Source organism: Aureobasidium subglaciale (assembly GCF_000721755.1).
Source record: "Aureobasidium subglaciale EXF-2481 unplaced genomic scaffold scaffold_8, whole genome shotgun sequence".
NCBI lineage: Eukaryota > Fungi > Ascomycota > Dothideomycetes > Dothideales > Saccotheciaceae > Aureobasidium > Aureobasidium subglaciale.
This window is the reverse complement of record NW_013566987.1, coordinates 1-18,586: the sequence shown is the minus strand read 5'-3', so window position 1 is coordinate 18,586 and position 18,586 is coordinate 1. Positions and strand designations below refer to the sequence as shown.

General features: G+C 48.5%; 6 protein-coding genes across 6 annotated transcripts; 2 read left to right on the top strand and 4 right to left on the bottom strand.

Annotated features, from left to right (window-relative positions):
• Nucleotides 1-128: 128 nt before the first annotated feature.
• On the bottom strand, nt 129-2,143 carry AUEXF2481DRAFT_4173 (uncharacterized protein; the record flags this gene model as incomplete). Its single annotated transcript, XM_013488932.1, has 4 exons — nt 129-577; nt 636-713; nt 766-1,631; nt 1,692-2,143. 4 exons carry the CDS (start codon nt 2,141-2,143, stop codon nt 129-131), a joined length of 1,845 nt encoding a protein of 614 aa, XP_013344386.1.
• Nucleotides 2,144-2,786: 643 nt separating this feature from the next.
• On the bottom strand, nt 2,787-4,308 carry AUEXF2481DRAFT_64822 (uncharacterized protein; the record flags this gene model as incomplete). The annotated part of the gene is made up of 3 exons (XM_013489195.1): nt 2,787-3,285; nt 3,338-4,129; nt 4,184-4,308. 3 exons carry the CDS (start codon nt 4,306-4,308, stop codon nt 2,787-2,789), a joined length of 1,416 nt encoding a protein of 471 aa, XP_013344649.1.
• Nucleotides 4,309-4,914: 606 nt separating this feature from the next.
• On the top strand, nt 4,915-8,018 carry AUEXF2481DRAFT_46721 (uncharacterized protein; the record flags this gene model as incomplete). The annotated part of the gene is made up of 3 exons (XM_013489163.1): nt 4,915-4,966; nt 5,033-6,799; nt 6,853-8,018. The coding sequence occupies 3 exons, from the start codon at nt 4,915-4,917 to the stop codon at nt 8,016-8,018; spliced, it is 2,985 nt and encodes a 994-aa protein (XP_013344617.1).
• A 1,724-nt stretch (nt 8,019-9,742) lies between these two features.
• AUEXF2481DRAFT_64829 (uncharacterized protein) lies at nt 9,743-10,669 on the bottom strand (the record flags this gene model as incomplete). The annotated part of the gene is made up of 2 exons (XM_013489197.1): nt 9,743-10,554; nt 10,606-10,669. 2 exons carry the CDS (start codon nt 10,667-10,669, stop codon nt 9,743-9,745), a joined length of 876 nt encoding a protein of 291 aa, XP_013344651.1.
• An 892-nt stretch (nt 10,670-11,561) lies between these two features.
• Nucleotides 11,562-12,796, top strand: AUEXF2481DRAFT_652107 (uncharacterized protein). The gene is made up of 2 exons (XM_013489240.1): nt 11,562-12,528; nt 12,581-12,796. The coding sequence occupies exons 1-2, from the start codon at nt 11,763-11,765 to the stop codon at nt 12,658-12,660; spliced, it is 846 nt and encodes a 281-aa protein (XP_013344694.1). The 5' UTR covers nt 11,562-11,762; the 3' UTR covers nt 12,661-12,796.
• Nucleotides 12,578-14,640, bottom strand: AUEXF2481DRAFT_38972 (uncharacterized protein). The gene has a single exon (XM_013489076.1). The coding sequence runs from the start codon at nt 14,486-14,488 to the stop codon at nt 12,932-12,934; it is 1,557 nt and encodes a 518-aa protein (XP_013344530.1). The 5' UTR covers nt 14,489-14,640; the 3' UTR covers nt 12,578-12,931.
• Nucleotides 14,641-18,586: the final 3,946 nt, after the last annotated feature.

Below are 18,586 nucleotides of genomic sequence, written 5' to 3'. Positions count from 1 at the left end.
TTGTGGGCCAATGTCTCGCTTTCCGGGGTATCTCGACATCTTGTGTTATATGTATGATTATCGTTGAAATGGAAGTGGGGGACTACAAAAACCGAAGCGAGATACATCTTTCTACTCAAGTTCATGTCTTATGCAGCATACGGCGATTTGCAGCTGAAAGATGTTGCAACACTCCCACCACTGAAAGCCGTGATCAAGGCCTCAATCGCAGCATAACAGCCCAAACCACAAACCACCAATGCACCCAGGAAGTAGATGATGTTCGCAGATGTGAACCAGAAAGTGTTACGATAGCCTCGCATCCATCTCTTGACACCACTGTCATGACGCACGTACTTCCCAGTGGCTTCATCGAATCCTTCGTCAGGAAGCATTGCGCCTTTCTTGACCTGGAAGCCGATCATGAGAAGCGCTGGGAATGTGTAGGTGAAATTACCGATGCAGAACGCGCCGACCAGACTGCTGAAATCGCCGAGCTCTGGGACGGCACCAGCGACTACGAACGCAAGAGCCCAGTAGACAGGGACCATGACTACCCAGATCATCTTGCCAGCCTTGGCGGTGAGTGGTGGGAAGTCTGAATCCTGATCAGTCGCTAAAAAGAAGTGACGTTCTGTGGAAGGCGGTTGACTTACGGAAAAGCTCCATGAACACATTGCTGTAGATTACTTTGATGCCGATGTTTCCGTAGAGCGCAGCAGCGATCATGCCGCCTATCGAGAGTCAGTATAAGGTGGCGGACAAGTAAGTGGACAGTCAACATACCAATGATAGATAAGATGTTACCAGCAGTCTGATATCCATACGCGCTGACACTTTGGATTGCGGTGTTGTATGTGTACTGGCCCTGATACGAGTATTGGAAGATGCCAAAGAACATATAGGCCAGGTAGATGAAGACGTCTGCACAAAGCATACCTTTCCAGAAGTCCCAAGGGTTTCGCATCTCGGCAAGAAGGTTGAAGAACAGCATGGCACCGCCATAGGCATAGACAATCTGATCGATGCCCTGGAAACTACCTAAGAAACCAGTACCGCCCGAGGCGAAGCCGTGCGGTGGAGTCCCTCCAAACGTGCGGATAGGTATGTGGCTCTCAACAGTGTTCTTTGGAAAGTTTGTGTTGCCGTAAACTGATGTAGCTCCTCCAAAGGAACTGAACATAGTTGCGTAATTCGGTGGCGAGACAGCAGAAGCGCCGATGGCCAAGAAGGAGCAAATGACAGTCGTCCACACAGAAATGTTGGCAAGCCATCCAAATCTCTGCAAGGTACGAATCTGGCCAAGAACGCATCCAATGATTGTGAGAATGAGAAGGCAGACAATGAAGCACAGTCCGTTACCGTTTCTTGCGTTGTCGCCAATTGATATCTGGGAGATGGATCCACCGTTGTTGAGAATCAGAACTGCGACTAGCAGGAACATCTGGAAGCTTTGAAGAATGTTGACGAGATGTCTCATCTTAGAGCCGAAGACCCTGAAGAAGGCTTGACCAAAATCGCGAATCGGGTATCTGTCGGAGTCCAGGCCCAAGAACACAAGATACACATACCAGCCAGATGCAGCAGCACATCCTCCAAACACAGTGTACAAAGCGACACCAGGACCGTAGCCGGTATTTGCAAAAGCCCACCTGTCACAATCAGTTTCCCGGACTTAACGCACACTATGCGATAAAGACTTCAATACTTACGGCGCACCTGTGGGGCCAAGAATATCCGTAGTAATTAGGAAGAAGATTGAGCTCCAGCTCGCGGTTCTCGTTGCTCTGGACGCGCGTCTCCAATCTGCAGCGGTCACAGTCGTTGCAGTGAGCTGCTGAGAGTTCGACTTCTCGTGATCGCTCCCCTGATCGTTGTGCACATGTCCCTTCGAGAAGCGACTCTTGATGGCACCCAAGAGTGTGAAAGGCTTCTTCTCAATGGTCTTCTCGTATTCTTTCTCCTCCGCTCGAGTGATGGCAGCATAATGAAGGTACTCCTCAAACAGGATGGACGGGTCATTGTGAACGAGAGCTGCCTCAATGGTGAAGCCTTCGCCATGGTCAACTTCGTGTCCGTGATCGAGCGCGAACAATGCTGGGTTCTTGGGCTCCCGAGGATCACCGCCATCGAGAGCGAGGTTGGCGAGATTCTGTGAGCCCATCTTGTGTTCTGCCGATGTGAGTAGGCAGGAGCAGGGTGGGCAAAGACGACCGAGGACGTCTATCTATATGCCTCATACACAGAAGATAGGGTCAGCTGGACGCGTGTCCCATTGATACAATGCCGCACATACGGATCCGTGATCAAGTGGTGTTATCGCGAACACGAAGGTGCGGGGAACAAGGGACGACTTTGTATGGCGGGAATATGGTCGAGTGAAACGGCCAGTATGCCGAATCGGGAAGGTGACATCGCTTGCGCGATATAAGCCTTGCACGAGACTTGAAATCAAAGCTTGTCGTGACTTGGCTCTCTTCCCGGTGCGCACTCCGGGAAGATCCGGGCTCCATCCTTCAATGTCCAGCACACGACCCCAATGCTGCTGTCTCTTACTCTGCTTGTCGACTTTTTCGCGACTTATATTGGTCGGGTGAAGGTGGTCGAAGTGGCGCAAGTATGTGCACGTACCTGGGGATGCCCATTAGGATGATCAATTGCGACAGAGTCGGCAAGAAAGGTTGCGACAAAGTCTGGAGGAGAGCGTGAAGTCTTGGCAACAACGGGGTACATGCGTCATCGATCTCATTGACAAGGTCATCCTAGCAACCATGTTTATCAACCAGACATCACATCGACAGGAAACCCTAAAGCACACTGATCTCAGGTGCCACTGCCTTGACGAAGCCCGGTATGAGATAGCTCCACCCACATATCCAAGCTGTGAAGCTCCTCCAATTCGCACCGTGCCAGAAGTAGAAGATGCCATCCTTACGGCCGTGGTACAGGTCTGACAGTTTCAGCTTTCCTCTTCTCACCACCCAGTAGTCGCAGATCATGATGCCAGTCATTGGTCCAAGGAATACACTGTATGCAGAAAGAACACTGATGAAAGTCGATTCTGAGGAGAGCAGTTGCCATGGGCAGAGAGCGATACTGAAGATCAGACCGATGTATGCTCCACGTCTGATGTTGATATAGCTGGGGAAGAGGCCGGCAATGTCCATGCCAGCAGAGAAAGCGTTGTCGATGGTGTTGATAGCCAGCTGGGATGTTACCAAGCCACAGCCTGCGAAGAACGCGGCTGCGCGTGACTTTGCGTTGTAATCAGTGTCCAACCATCTCTGCACGATATCCGGAGGATTCCTGACAAGAATTAGCATTCGATATGTGTATGCACGCGGATATCGCTGCTTACCAAAGTGCTTCTCCGTATATCTTCTGCGTCGCAGAGGATGTAAGACAGCCGAAGAGTGGCATGATGATTCCCAGACCGATGATCGAGATCCATTGGCCAAACACCTGGTCACCAGGACGTCGGGCAAATCGCGAGTAATCCATCTGATTGACCAAGCCGGCGGCGATGTTACCAATGACGGTAGTCACGCCCAAAGTTATGTTCCATTCAAGTTCCTCACCAGTCTTGGTGGAAGCCGTTTGCTTAAGTAAAGGACCTGCACCGTTCGCGGCAGACAATGCCCAGATCGTCATACATACCAAAGTGATACCGGACACAACGGTCATCCACAGAATGACATGCTTCATGCCCTCAGGTCTGATGTAGATGATCGGAGCCATGATGACATTGAACAGTATCCACCCAACAAATTGTTTCGTGTCCAGATTTGCACTCGCTGGGAAGTGGTTTTTCATGTGCTGAAAGCTCGGGAAGATCGCAGAGAGGACGTTTTGGACACAAAGGCCGCCGGTCCAGGATTGCACAGCAAACCAGACTAGACTCAATATGATGCGCTGTATGAGAGCTACGTATTGTCCTCGGATGCCCCAGACGTAGCGAGAGACAACACAGAAACCGATATGCCAGGTAGCACCGACGTAGCCGTTTGCGATCGCTACCATTGCGACAATGATCTTGCCAATGATAATGGCGACGATTGCTTGCCAAACAGAGATTCCAGTGGCAACGAGAGATCCACCGAGTTGCCAGTTGGAGAGGGCGATCTGATTGATAGCCCAGAAAGAGATGAATCTGATATCCGTGGTCAGCTATATCCTGAAGGCAGCACTTGGCAGCTTAACTCACGCCCATCGTGACCAAGTGCGTCTGTGTGGTGGAAGAGGCCGGATATCGTCATTGATCCATACATTGGAGATATGGTCCTCACCCTCTGGCACTTTGAGATGCTGCCTTATTTTCCTGAGTGTCATTGTGTGGTGTCTGGTGTTGGTAATTTAGATGTAGGACCGGCCTGCTTTATGAGCATCGTGGACCCAGCGAACGTCGAACAACCGCGATAGCAGTGTCCGGCGGGGCCACCAAGGGCAGAGCGTGGTGTATCGGAGGCCATGAAGTTTAAGGTATCAGCTTATCGCGGTCGTTATAAGCTCTGGTAGTTCATAAGGTCGTGATCATGATAAGGGCGCTAGAATGACAACTCTAGCTGAGCGTCATTATGAGCGATACGCTTGGGGCGAAGATAGTCAAATTCACACGCCCAAGTACGTGCAAAGCTCGCCGTCGGCCAACTGTTCGCGGGAAACTTTTGATACGGCGTCGGGAAGTCTACCCCAATATTCGAGCAAGTCCATCTTATCGCTTGCTTGTTACCCCAACCCCACAGATAGACGTCGAGTTGGGCGTATCGCAACCCCTGATCAGCAGCTGCCCCGCCGGAGCTCAAGCTTGTCGCGACTTTCCCCATTCGGAGGTTCGCCGACGCCAAACCTACAAGTTCCTCACGTTGCTCCTGCTCATGATCTTTGACCAGACCAAGCTTACCAACCAAGATAGCTGGAACCAAAGCCTTGCCTAGCATGACCTCGCTTTCAAACGTTCGAAGCGTTCGTATTGGTGTTGATGTGGGAGGTACGAACAATTGCTTCAAAATCAGTCCCTGGACCGCAGGGATCAATCGATGCTGACTATGTTCAGGCACCAACACCGATGCTGTTGCAATTGATACATCGAAACAACAAACAGACACGCGAGGTCTACTCGCTCACTTCAAGACACCGACAACACCAGATGTCACGAAGGGCATCGAGACTGCCATACGTACGGTACTCGAGACTTCACGGCTGTCTACTTCAGACGTCGTGAGTGTGACTGTGGGTACCACACACTTTATCAACGCAGCAATCGAACACGATGCACGTCGTTTGAACAAGGTTGCCATCATTCGTCTCTCCAAAAGCTTTCTTCGTGAGGTACCACCTTTCTCAGACTTTCCACCAGGACTTGCAGAGATCATCAACGGTTATGTTGGCTATGTTGATGGCGGTCTTCATATTGACGGTTCTGAGGAGTCGCCAATCGTGGAGTCTCAAGTTATTGCCAGATGTGCCGAGATCAAAGCTCTCGGTCTTTCCTCAGTCGTCATCGCTGGAGTGTTTTCGCCTATCGATGAGATTTTCCAGCAAGAAGAACAGGTCCGAAAGATCGTTTTCAGAGAACTTCCAGGAGTTGAGGTCGTCTGCTCTCACCAGGTCGCCAACATCGGCTTTCTCGAGCGAGAGAACGCTAGCATCTTGAACGCAGCAATTCTTGACTACGCAAAACGAACCGTCGGTGGCTTCCGTCGTGCAATGAAGGCGTTGAATCTGAAGTGCCGACTGTTTCTTACACAAAACGATGGCACGCTTCTCGATTCAGCATCCGCTGCGAAGTTTCCCATTCGTACCTTCGCTTCCGGCATGACCAACTCGATGCGTGGAGCGGCTTACCTTGCTGGACATGACACGCGAAAATCATCGGCGATCGTCGTCGATATTGGTGGAACAACTAGTGACGTCGGGGTCTTGTTGCCCTCTGGACTTCCTCGGCAAGCAGCATCGTACGTGACGGTTGCTGGAGTGAGAATGAATTACGCCATGCCACACCTGCACAGCATAGGTCTTGGAGGAGGTACTATGGTACGACGGGACTCTGATGGCAGGACAAATATAGGTCCAGATTCGGTCGGCCACTATCTTACAAGAGACGCTCTTGTGTTCGGAGGCGATATCGTGACTGCATCTGACATTGCAGTCGCGTCGGGTCAAGCCAAGATTGGTGACAGGGCCCTAGTGAGCCACTTGGAACCGACAGAAGTGGTTGAAGCGCAGCGCTGTATCAGGACACTACTAGAGCGGGCCATTGATGTCATCAAAACTTCGCCCGATCCAATGCCCGTGCTACTGGTCGGCGGTGGCGCAGTCATTGCCCCTGCATCTCTCGGAGGTGCCTCTGAGCTTAAGCTTCCCCCATATCACGATGTCGCAAATGCGGTTGGAGCAGCCATATCCAAGGTTGGCGGCGTGATTGACACAATCCAAGATGTTTCCGGTCAAACGTTCGAGCAGGCTGAGCAAAAGGCCAAAGATATTGCAATACAGCGAGCAATCAATGCCGGCGCCATACCAGAGAGTATCATGATTGCGGAAGTGGAAAGTCTTCCCGTCACGTATGTCGCTAATCAGTTGAGGACGATCGTCAAGGCCGTGGGCGAGCTCGACCTCTCCGCCCAGCACCAGGACACAATCGATGAGGATGAGCCAGACACTGATCATGAAGAAGAGGACGTGAAGAAGAGTGCTCCGAAGAGTATCGGGGTCCAGTCGGTAGTTCCTCAGATTTATGTGCCATCAGTAGTCGAGAATGTGATGACAGGAAATGCGGAATGGTTGCTCTCCGAGACGGATATTGACTTCATCTCGAAAGGTAAGAGCGACGCAAATTCCAAGGATTTTATCCAAAAGCTAACAATATGGCAGGGTGCTACGTGTTGGGTTGTGCAGGCGGCGGCTCAACTGCAGCTTCGCGACTTCAGCTTCGCGAGATGCTTCGTCAAGGACACAAGATGCGCGTCGTTGACGTCTCATGCCTTCCTGAAGATGCCTTGATCTACTGGGGAGGTCATATGGGATCGCCGTCAGTGTCAGTAGAGCGCCTGCAGTCCCTGGAAACAGTCTGCGCTTTTCGAGAGCTCATGGACTATTTGCATCACGACAAGCTGGATGCAGTCATGGGTCTGGAGATCGGCGGCGCTAATGGTATGGAGCCTCTGCTCGTGGGATCATCTCGATTTTTTGATTGCCCGGTGATTGATGCTGACTTCATGGGCCGCGCCTATCCGACTTACTGGCAGACTACTCTGGCCGTACATCATCCTCGAGAGCTCGTACCATGCGTAATTGACTCTGGAGATGGAAAGACAATCATTATGACCAAGGCTCCGAACGATGAGATCGTCGATCGAGCCTTGCGTGCCTCATGCTCAGAGATGGGCTCACGAGTGGGCATGGCAGCGAAGCCCACAACAACCGAGAGGGTGCGTACATCCGGAGTGTTGAACACCATGTCGCTCGCTTGGCGCATCGGACGTTGTATCGCCCTGGCAGAAGCCACAAACACAATGTCTACAGTGGCAGAAGCAATTGTCAACGAGGCAGGAGGATCCGAAAGCGCTCGCATACTGTTCCGCGGCAAGATTACACAAGTCGAGCGACGAGTGTATAAGGGCCACTCTCACGGGTCAATCACCATCACCGGGACGGAAGAAGACGAAGAGGGGGCAGCCACCACCGCTGCCAACCGCATGCCCGCCATGAGAAGCGGCGGCACACTCAAGATACCCTTCAAGAATGAGAACATCTTCGCCGAACACACATCAAAGTCGGGAGAGAAGGAGTATCTTGCGCTTGTGCCTGATCTCATTGCGGTTCTGGATTCTGGGTCTGGTTGTGCTTTGGGAGTGCCGGAGTTCAAGTATGGTTATTATGTCACTGTGATTGGCATAACATGTTCGCCACTTTGGACTACTACACCCGAAGGTATTAGTATTGGTGGGCCACGCTCGTTTGGGTATGACCTCGAGTACAAGGCTTTGGGTCAATATATGAAGCCGAGAAGCGTCATTGAAGAGTATAGTGGAAGATAGAGACATGGAAATCTCTCTCGTAGAGTTCTTGTTGGCAGCATGATGTAGTTGACATGATTCATTCAAATTATTCTCGTAACATATTTGTTGTCTGTGGATGCAGGCAGGTAATTGTGACATTCGAACACCAGGGTGCTGAGAAGCTTTTGTCTGACTGAGAGAGCACCCGTCATGAGAGTTCGAACGATATCAAAGCAAGTAGACGAAGTCTCTCGCGCGACTTCTTGTACACCATGATTGTGGTTGTCTGTCATGCACTACTTCCTACAATGACTCGTGTCCGAGAGCAATCCAAGCTCGTGCCTGGCTTTGAGTCCCGTTGAGCTTGTAATGCGGGCAACCTTCAATCAGTTGAGAACAAGGACAGCACCTCGTTTGCCCTTTAGTACTCCTTTCTCCTCAGTACCAGGGTAGCGCGCTTCGATCTCCTCGTCAGCATCGTCGGAATCGCTAGTAAAGTGACCTCTGTAGCGCACGGTATACGGTGTGTAAACGAGATGACCAGTGCCTCCAGGCGGAAGACCATAGGTGCCAGAGAATGGGTCGTTGATCATTCATACCATGATACTCGTCGTTCGTCACCTCCATGGAATGATACTCAAGCAATCAATTTGATGCATCTCTTGTTGTCTCCTATGACCAAGACCACGCAGAGCGATGTGATCAGGATGACGCTGGGGACGACAAGTAGCAATACTTGACTTGAAGAGATAGTGACGCAGCATCAATACTGATCTGACGGGTGTGGCAGACAGGAGTTAGCCCATCCTTGCTTCGCTGAGAGAATTGCCCCAGATACTCGGCATGCTTGGTCGAAACTGCAAGCGGAAGGATGTATAGTCGCAGGTATTCAATCGCGCTTCACTGTCTGAAGATCCTGTGGCGAGCCCAATCGAGGTTGGATATCGCGACGCAAACGTGAGAAGATGCATAGGCGCCACGAAAGTGCAGACGAGAGGTCGTTGTCGTTTCGCGATGCACGTGGAGAAGATTGAGTCACCGCATCGTGACATAATGACGGTAACACCGACTTACGTGCCTGCCGAGAGGAGTAGCCGCGCAAAGTGCGAAGCGCCAGAGAATCCTTTGCGTAAATCTACAGCCAAGATGGGGTGACCAGATCTTGGCTGCGGAACGGCCGTGGGCATTGCCGCTGAACGACGACGGAATCCAAGTATTTGATGCAAGTGGTCAGGGTGCTGCAGCAGGTCGAAAGTTCCCAGCTTTCTTTGAACCAACGCCTGCGAAACATGATGTAAGCCGAGCTTTGGGTAGCGATTGGGGCATGGAAGACAACAGACGATCCGATCTTGGACTGACTGATCAGACTTTCATCTCCATACGACCGTCTTTTTCTCACCATGGCATCAACAACCAGCTGTTCAGCCATACATCCAGCGTCGTGTCCGACATCGCAAGCTGTTTGCGACATCAGCGCAGAGGTACCACTGAGCGATCTGAGCGGACTGGGTGGTCAACACGTCTGCCAGGTCAATCTTCCGTCTTCGAATGCGAACTTCTCAGATGTCCTTGTGAGTCAGCTTGCGAGCTGCTGCACAGACAAGGCTTCCTCAAGTCTTCGATCTCAGGACGATTGCATGCGCTAGTCGAGCTTCGATGGAAAGTGAAATGATCCAGAGCATAGTAAATACAAGGAAGGACGGATTCGTGATAGTCATTATCATTATGTATTGCGTGCTCTGCATGTATCGCACAAGCGTTTCTCACCACTCGATGATCTTCTCGCTTTGCCAGAAGCCACCCGAGGTGCCAGCGATGTCCTCGAGAGCGAGCATGACTGGTGTCTTTGCGCCTTGGTCAGGGGTCTTGACGCCGTTGCCCTTTGTCATGTCGGTGTTGACGTAGCCAGGGCAGCAGGCATTGACCAGCACGCCTCTGCCTTTCTTGTCTTCTTCGGCAGCGATGGCCTTTGTGAAGGCAGTGGTGCCAGCCTTGCTGACAGCGTATGCGGCGGATGGCCATCCCAGCTCTTTCTCTTTGCCGTCCTGTACCGCCTTGGAGAAGTCTTGCATGAGGGAGGTGCAGTCGGCAACACCTGACTTGGAGGCCGAGATGAAGGCATCGCGCAGTTCGGGCGTGTATTTGTTGAGCTTGCCGGCCATTGAGCTGACGTTGACGAGACGGCCGCCGTCACGAATCAAGGGGAGGATGGACTGGGTGGCTTCGAGGGTGCCGTAGTAGTTTGTCGCGAGCGTCTGCTTGACGACGTCCTCGTTGAAGCCGTCCATGGCGATGCCGGCGTTGTTGATCAAGACATCGATGCCGTCGGGGTGCTCGCTGCGGAGAAAGTCGCGAAACTTGTGGATGCTGGACCGGTCGCTGACGTCGAATTCGCGGAAGGTGATTGTCGTGTCGCCGCCGTCTTCAACCAGGACCTTTGCCTTCTTGAGCTGTGCGTCGTTCTGGAGCGTCTTGACTGCCTCGGCGCCTCGAGAGGCTGAGCGTGCACAGAGGTAGATGAGGAGCGGTCCGTCGCGAAGAGGCGATGACGGGTATGTGAGGGCGAGATTGCGCACTGTTTGCGCGTCAGAAGTGGATTGCGAAGAGTGACGGAAAGCGGACTTACCGATGGCGAGGCCAATGCCCTTGTTGGCGCCCGTGACTGCTGCGACTCTTGATTTGACTGACATGTCTTTGTTGCGTGTGTCTGATGTCTTGGTCGCTGACTGGGTCTTGCACGAGATGCCCGACACTCCAGCTTGTTGACGTCAACGAAGGCGACTTTCGGCTCGACACAGCTGAGAGATCACCTCCACGGCTTGGCACTGCACCGACATTTCTAATCCTCGAGGGTCTCTCGGTGACAAGATTTGCCCAGCTTTTGTTTTGCAAGTCATCTTCAGTCTAGCACCATGGCCTAGCCCACTCTAGGACTAGACGGAGGATGTTTCTTCCCACGCTAGAATCAGACGGATGATGTTTCTTCCCCTTCAAGTCACTGCTGAGAGTCCCTACGCACTTGTGCTCCAAAGCGACGCAGACGATCGCTCATCCCTTCGCTGTTCAGTCGCCGATTCCTGCCTAAACAGACAGGCGATGAGCCGCGAGCGACATGAAGCCCCGCATGGAGATTCCGTGTCTTTCATGCGCCGGTATTCGCAACGGCGGCTCGAGCACGCGATGGAAAGGCCGCGATCAATTCAGCTTGCGGAGAACGTTGAATGTCTCCAGGATTTGCAAATTCGGTCTTCCTTTTGGGATTGATGGCGGCACCTTTTCCTATTCCCTCCATATAATCTGCTATAGCGTTAGTCACACAGGCTGGCGCGCTCACGATAAGGCACGACACAGTCTCTGAAGTGCAGACTCAACTCCCACATGAAGGAGATTTGGTAAGTGTGCTTTCGTCCGTTGTGTTTTTCCAACGGCTCTCTGCCGTTCAGAAACATCACGGTTCGCCATCTCCGTGAAGAAGACCTAGACTGTAATTCACACTCTTTCCTACGCAGGTACAATGTAAGATCTGCTCTCAAAAGTCGTGCAACGGTACTATTGCAGATCAATATTGTGTGCGGTCTTGCCTCGGACTCTGATACAAGAAGCACATATAAACATCCTTCTTCTCTCTCAATCTCAACAAGAAGAACACTGCAAGTAGCAATCTCAACAAGCAGATTTCGTCCCGCGCGAATCAACTTTACTTGGTAATCCAGCGGATACAAATCGCTCCACCCAATACCGATCATCCTTGCCACGATTGCAAAAGCCACACCACATATTGATATGCGTACCAGTACTCTCATCCTCGGCATCGCGCTGGCTGTCAGCAGTATCGCCAGTCCGGTTAAAGTGGACCTCGGAGATGGCGTCGAGTATGAGATCGGCTATCCTGTTATGGCCGCGCAGGTCGGTGATCCAGAGGTTGTCCACATACCGAAGAGGGCTACTACTTCTACTTCTACAAAGACCACTTCGACTCGGAAGGCTTCTTCATTTAAAACAACCTCGACGGCGAAAGCATCACCAATCGCGACGAAACTGGCAACTACTTCCTCGAAGGTTAGCAGTACTTCGAAGACCTCAAGTACCCAAAAGTCATCGGCGGCTCCGGCAAAGGCCACTACCTATCAGCAGCGCGTTCTTGTTTCGCACAACGTCCACCGTGCAAATCATTCCGCCAGCAATCTCATCTGGGATAATGCTCTCGCATCGACTGCCGCAAAGATCGCCTCTACTTGTGTTTATGCTCACAATACAACAACCGACGGTGGTGGTTACGGTCAGAATATAGCTGCTGGTGTTACTGCAGACAACATAACAGCCATCATCACGGAGCTCTTTTACAACAACGAGGTTTCACACTTCAACGGTCTCTACGGGCAAGCGCAACCTGACATGTCCAACTTTGGCAGTTGGGGACACTTTTCCCAGATTGTTTGGAAGGGTACTTCGAAGGTCGGCTGCGCTACCCAGTACTGCCCTAAAGGCCTTGCCAATGTCGGACCTTACACTCCACCATACTTTACAGTGTGTAACTATGGTCCTCCAGGCATGTCTCGTCGTTCCCCTCCATGCTCGATATCTTGCTAACCCCGTCACAGGTAACTACCTTGGTGAGTTTGCCGATAATGTCGGTAAGTCCCTCAACAGACCAACAGTTCATTGGAACTATGGTTTGTAGAGATAGGCTCGATGAAGTCAGAGCAGGTCACCATAGAGCAGGATTTGGGAAGCACAACCGCGAGTGGGCGCAATCAAGCGTCCGGTCAGATGCCTGCACGACCCGCAAAAAATCCCCTCTCGACTATTAGCAAAAGAGTCTGCGTTTTAGCGGTTTCTGAGCTGTGGAAGCGAACATGATTTAGACCATGCATGGCTTAACGTATCGTGGCAACTCAAGATTTCTTCGACCACATCTGTAGCATCAATTTTGCCTCATGACATGCAGAATCTCAAAAACTGAACAGACCACTCCTTCTTTTCTTGCGTATGGGATATACCAACAGCGCACTAATTGAGATACCGACGGTGATTCCAATCGCAATCTCCACCATTGCAAGGGCGGCGTTTGTCAAGGAGCTGTTGTCCTGTACGGTACCAAGCGAGTCACTTCCAGAGTTATGTTTTGTCAGAAGGTCAGCGTTGGCCACAGCATTGATCAAACTGCCTGATGCAGCAAAACTTCCAGGAACTTGGATGAAAATCGCGGGATGCAACAAAGCAACAGCGAGACCTTGACCCAGCCGTGAGTAGAAGTTAGCGACGAGTCCGATGGCGAGAGCGCCGAGCATTTGCGCAAGCTGGATGCTTGATCCAAATCCCTTCGAAACGTGCGCTCCTCTCGAGATTCCCTGTGCGGCGTAGTAGTTGACGAGCCAACCAATCATCGACAGAACCAGCATTGCAGGGACTTTCTTCCACTTGCCTTGGTTGATAATTATATAGCAGAAAGTGAATGGTATGACAAAGGTCACTTTCCACCAGAACGGCCATTGCGCTTCACAAGTTGTCGCAGACGTCGCGTTCTCGTCCATTGCGCCATACAGCGTGATTCCAACAGTGAAACCAAAGGCAAGGAACATTACAAATATGATACCGTATACCATGCGTACGGCGCCAGAGATAATATTCTTCGATTGCAGTTCCAGTGCGCTATTCGTGATAATGAAACCCGGGAGTATCAAAACCAAAGACGCCTGAGAAATGGCGGAAAAGCAGAACAGGCGACCAGAGCCATAGTTGATCGATCCAATGGCGCGGGAGAGGAATGTCATCAAGATTGCTGCCGATACTTCATACACGTGAGCGTATAGCTCCGAATTTTCGGCCATGACTAGCTGCATGAAACCGAGCAAGCATCCGAAAAGAAAGATGATGGGCAGATCTACCGGCCTTGCACCATAAGATACTGGCCCGATACATGCAGAAGCAAGGCCAAACATGATGACGCACAACCAGCGAGGGTATTTGTCCGTACTAGTCATGATTTCGTCGAGCCGGTGGGTGGCCTCCTCGATGGTCATTCTGTCGTGAATGACGTTCTTATAGACTTGATGTGAGTCGTAGAGTTTGGCAAGGTTGAGAGCCTGTGGTGTCTTTACGATGTGGACCTCGGTGCTACGCCAAATCGTATTGTTGAAGGAGACGACCATGATTCCTGGCAGATAGAACGATTCCACCCTCAGACCTATAACCTCTGCTGTCATGTACATGTATTCTTCGAGTCGGTGAGTTGGTGCGCCGTATGCCATCAGAGCACGACAAACTGTGAGAAGATACTTCTCGCGCTCGCCTGTGGTACCCGGATCAGCTGTGTCTTGCAAGACCGTAGGCAGCAACGACTGTGGAAGTGATGTGTTGGAATCGTGGGGTATCCGACGGATCGGCGTGCTGGTGCCAGAACTGAAAACGACATTCGACGAAGCATAGCGGTTCTTGTTGCTGTTAACGGAAGTAATTTTGCTGAGCTCTGTAGGTTTTTCAATGGCGACACCACTTGTGGAAGGCATTGTCACCGCCCTCGCTCGGCTATGCTTCCGCTTCGCTGCCATCGTCCGGTCGTAACAGGTGGCTTCGACAAGTCTGCAGTTATTAGGCGAGGGTCTAGACTCCTACTTCCTCGAGAGCTTTATACAACGCAACTCTCGCGGCAGAATTTTTTTGGGAAAAGAATGTAGGGGTGTTTCGGCTATAGCGGGTACTATAGGCGGCGTAAGGAGAAGTTTAGCTGGCCCGTGCGCGACGCGCGGGACTTTAATTTTTTCGGGCGTCGGGCGCGCGAGGGAGTTATCTTAATAACGCGCGAATTGCTATAGGGTCTTGCTAAAGTAGCGATCCTGACCTCGGCTGACGCCGGGAGTTCCCCGACTTGGCGCACACAAGCGTCGTACGAAGAGGACGGACCTTTCGTCCTCTTCCTTTTCCCCCTTAGTAAAATCTCCTTATATTATAGGCTACTATTTAATCGTTAGATCGCGGTTTAATTCGTAATAATAACGAGCTAACGAAAATATACGGTAAAGATAAAGAAACGTAATTAGGATAGGGTATAGAACCTTAGCTAATATTAGGCTCTTATAATTATAGCTAAAGCGAGGTATACGGATCGGCATTAGGAGAGAGTAAGTTATTCTTCGTTTCTATACTATAAACTATCTTCCTTTTATAAGGAAGCTCCCCTCTATTACCTTTATATTCGAGTAAAATGTAGTTACTAGATGTCTTATAACCTACGATATTACTACTAAAACCGCCGACGTAATCTCTCGTAATAATACGAAATTTTAAGTAGTCGATCTAACCTTAAGCTAGTAAGAGAACTTATCTAACGGATATAGAAGCGCTAGCATCTATCGAGGATATAGATAGAGCTAAGAGACCGTCCGGTATTTTAGTATATATATAAATCTCGTAGAACATCCGAGAATATCGGGTACGTATATAAAAAAGTGTAGCGTTCAGATTACTCCCTACTATAGGTAGGTAATAACTTATAATTAAATAAAGAATTATACGTTATTAGAAATTAAATCCGTAGCGTAATTCTCTAATACGTACTTCTATCCGACCTATATAAGGCTTAGAAGGATAAGTATACGATAATGTCTCTATAGATCGTATATCTATACTAAGCTAGAATAAGATTAAATTAGATTTACGAAGATACGTCGTAAGAAGAATAAAGAGTATTATATAGTACTTAAAGGATATAGGCTCGTATAGCCTGCTATATATTTATCGTATTTAGTAGATCTCTAGAATAAATACTTATAACGTATATCTATAATATTAAGTTAGGGTAAAAGTATATATCCGAATAATAGGTTATAGCTCTAAGAGAGTAGTCTTATTCCGCGGTTTCTATAACTTATAGGCGGTAAAGACGTTTATAATCGAAAACTATAGTAGTTATTATAAAGTCGACGTAGAGTCTAAGGATAAGTAGATAATACTAGAGATTAACGCTTTAGTATAGTATACGATCCTAATAGCCGAAACTTTAGTATCTACCTATACTCTTAGTAAGTTTCCGTAGTTAAATTACACGTCCTAATCTAATAGCTACGGCTTAGTTCTACTAGTAGGGCTAAGTAAGAGGTTAGTTAAGAGCCTTATAGTTACTATAAAAGTTTTAGGTCTAAGGTAAGCGAGAGAATTTATAAAGGACTAGTAGAAATACTACCTAGATATCTGTTATAGCTAACTATCTAGGAGGAGATAATAGGTTACGGGGTTAGACTTATAAAGCGGAGTGTTAAGCGAAGTAAAGCAGGTAGTATATAAAGTAGTGTATACTAAAGAGACTGTTAGAATAACTAATTAAGTTAAACGTAGGACTACCTAAGGTCGTCCTACCTACCTATATACTTAATAGATAATGAGTGTATACAGGTTGCTCTATATACTCTGTTATGCTCTATAAAGCAGAGCAGTAGAGCAGGGTAGAGTAGATGGCGTGTTATATAGAGTGCTCTATTCCGCTAAGGTGTAAGGAACTATAGAGTAGGCTATATAACCCTGTCCGAGGCAGGATCGTAACACTATCCCCCTTCCGTACTAGCGTCGTCCCGACGCTAACGTATATAATCAGCTATTTATCTCCTATTTCCACCTTAGTAAGTAATGTCTCCTTCTTATAATACCTAAGGAAAGGGACAATAGTACTAAACGTCGTAAAGGACTCGCCGCCTATATCGAATTAGAAGGAACTATTATAGTGAAACTATACGCGACTTACGCTAAGTATAACTGCGTCTGTCGGGTCTACGTTCGTTCTAGAAAGTGTAGTAAATATCTTCGTCGCAATTAGCGGTGCGATATCTGTATATCGTAATCCGAATAGGATCGCTTAAAGCAAGAGCGTAAACGGTTACGTAACGCTATTAAAGATACGTACTATACGTAAGAGTAGGCTCGAAAGGAAGTAGACCTTACGCGTGAGCGTTAACAAACGGCGTTCGCCTAGGAGATGCGCCTTCGTTAATAAATGGATCTCTTAGACTAGAAAGAGGAGGAGGTAGTAGCTACGAAGTACGTAGGCATCGAATAAGAGGAGATCGACGCTATAGTGCTTAAGTTTTCTGCTAACGAGCCTAGCCTTAGGTTGGGTCTAGAGACTTAGAATGCTATAGATAGTAGTTTCGACTTATCTTCCGATTTCTAGAATGTCGAGACTACTAGAACTGTTATAGGAGGTTCTAGCAGTTCCTAAGGTTCCCTTGTAGTTCCTATGTATTTTCCGAGTGTAGGTAACCCTTCTATTTTATAAGGTATCGCTAACCCTGTTATTCTAGTATTTCTTCGACTTTAAATTCGTCGTCTTCTTCTATCTAGAAATGGAATGTTATCTGTAACGGTGTTTCTAGGTCTGCTAGTTTAAGGAGTGATATATAAAACACCAGGTGTATTTTCGCATCGTTAGGAAGTTAGAGTTTATAGTTAACTAGTCCTCTAACTTCTGAAATTAAAAATGGTCCGACCTTAACATAATCTAGTTTTCTTATCGTCTGTTAAGATCGTAAGTTTTTCGTAAGTAGATATACCTTATCTCCCTTCTTTAGCTAAGGATCCGGTTTTAATTTTTGTCTGTTTCGTCGTAAACCGTCTTAGGATGATAGTATCTTTTGCCGTAATTGCTTATATAACTCCTTTAGCTGGTCGCTAGTAGTTATTGCTCTATCTACGTTTAGATGCTATAGCCTAGGTTCTATAAACAAATTAGGGTGCTTTCCGAAATTAGCATAAAATGGCGTGATTCCTATTATAGCAGAAACTTATTAATTTAGCGCCAGTTATGCTATTAGTAAGTAGTTAACCTAATTATCTTAAGCGTAGTTAACATAATGCCGCAGATAGGCCTCGAGCGTCTAGTTCGCTCTCTCGGTTTAACCGTTAGTCTATAGGTAGTAAGCAGTTAAGAGCTTATATTTAATGCCTATTATAGAGACGAGTGTCTTCTAGTAGTTTAACGTAAANAGCTTATNACGATCCGTAATAAAGGACTTAGGGATCCCGTAATACCTAATTAGTCTGTCTAGAACTAAGTGTNCTAATTCTTCTANAGTAATCGATTTTATNTAGGGAACGAAGTGTATATACTTCGTAAGTCTGTCGACTATAACTAATATCGAATCGTATAGCTGACGTAGTTTCGAGTCGTCCGGCGAGCTTAAACTACGTAATCTAGTAATGAAATCTATTATAACTTCGTCCTAAGGCTGCAGCGGTAGGTCTATAAATTAAATCTCTCTATATTTCGCATATCTAGACGACTTGTTCATCTAACAGCTACAGCATTTCTAAACGTATGCTGTAACCTTTACTTTCATCTATAGGAAGGCAAAGTTACGTTATATAACCTCGATTGTTTTAGTAATACTAGGGTAACCGTATATTAGGTCATCGTAGTAGTCCTTAATGCACTATTTCTAATATCGTTTAGGCACTTAGTATTTGTCGTACGAGATAGGAAACTCCTCTTTATTATCCTTTATAATGCGTAATATAGCATTAAACTTATATGTCCGTACGCTAAGTGTTCTATCTTTATTAGTTTAGAGGATGCTATATATAATAGCCTCCTTACCTTCTATATAGTTAATTCTTCT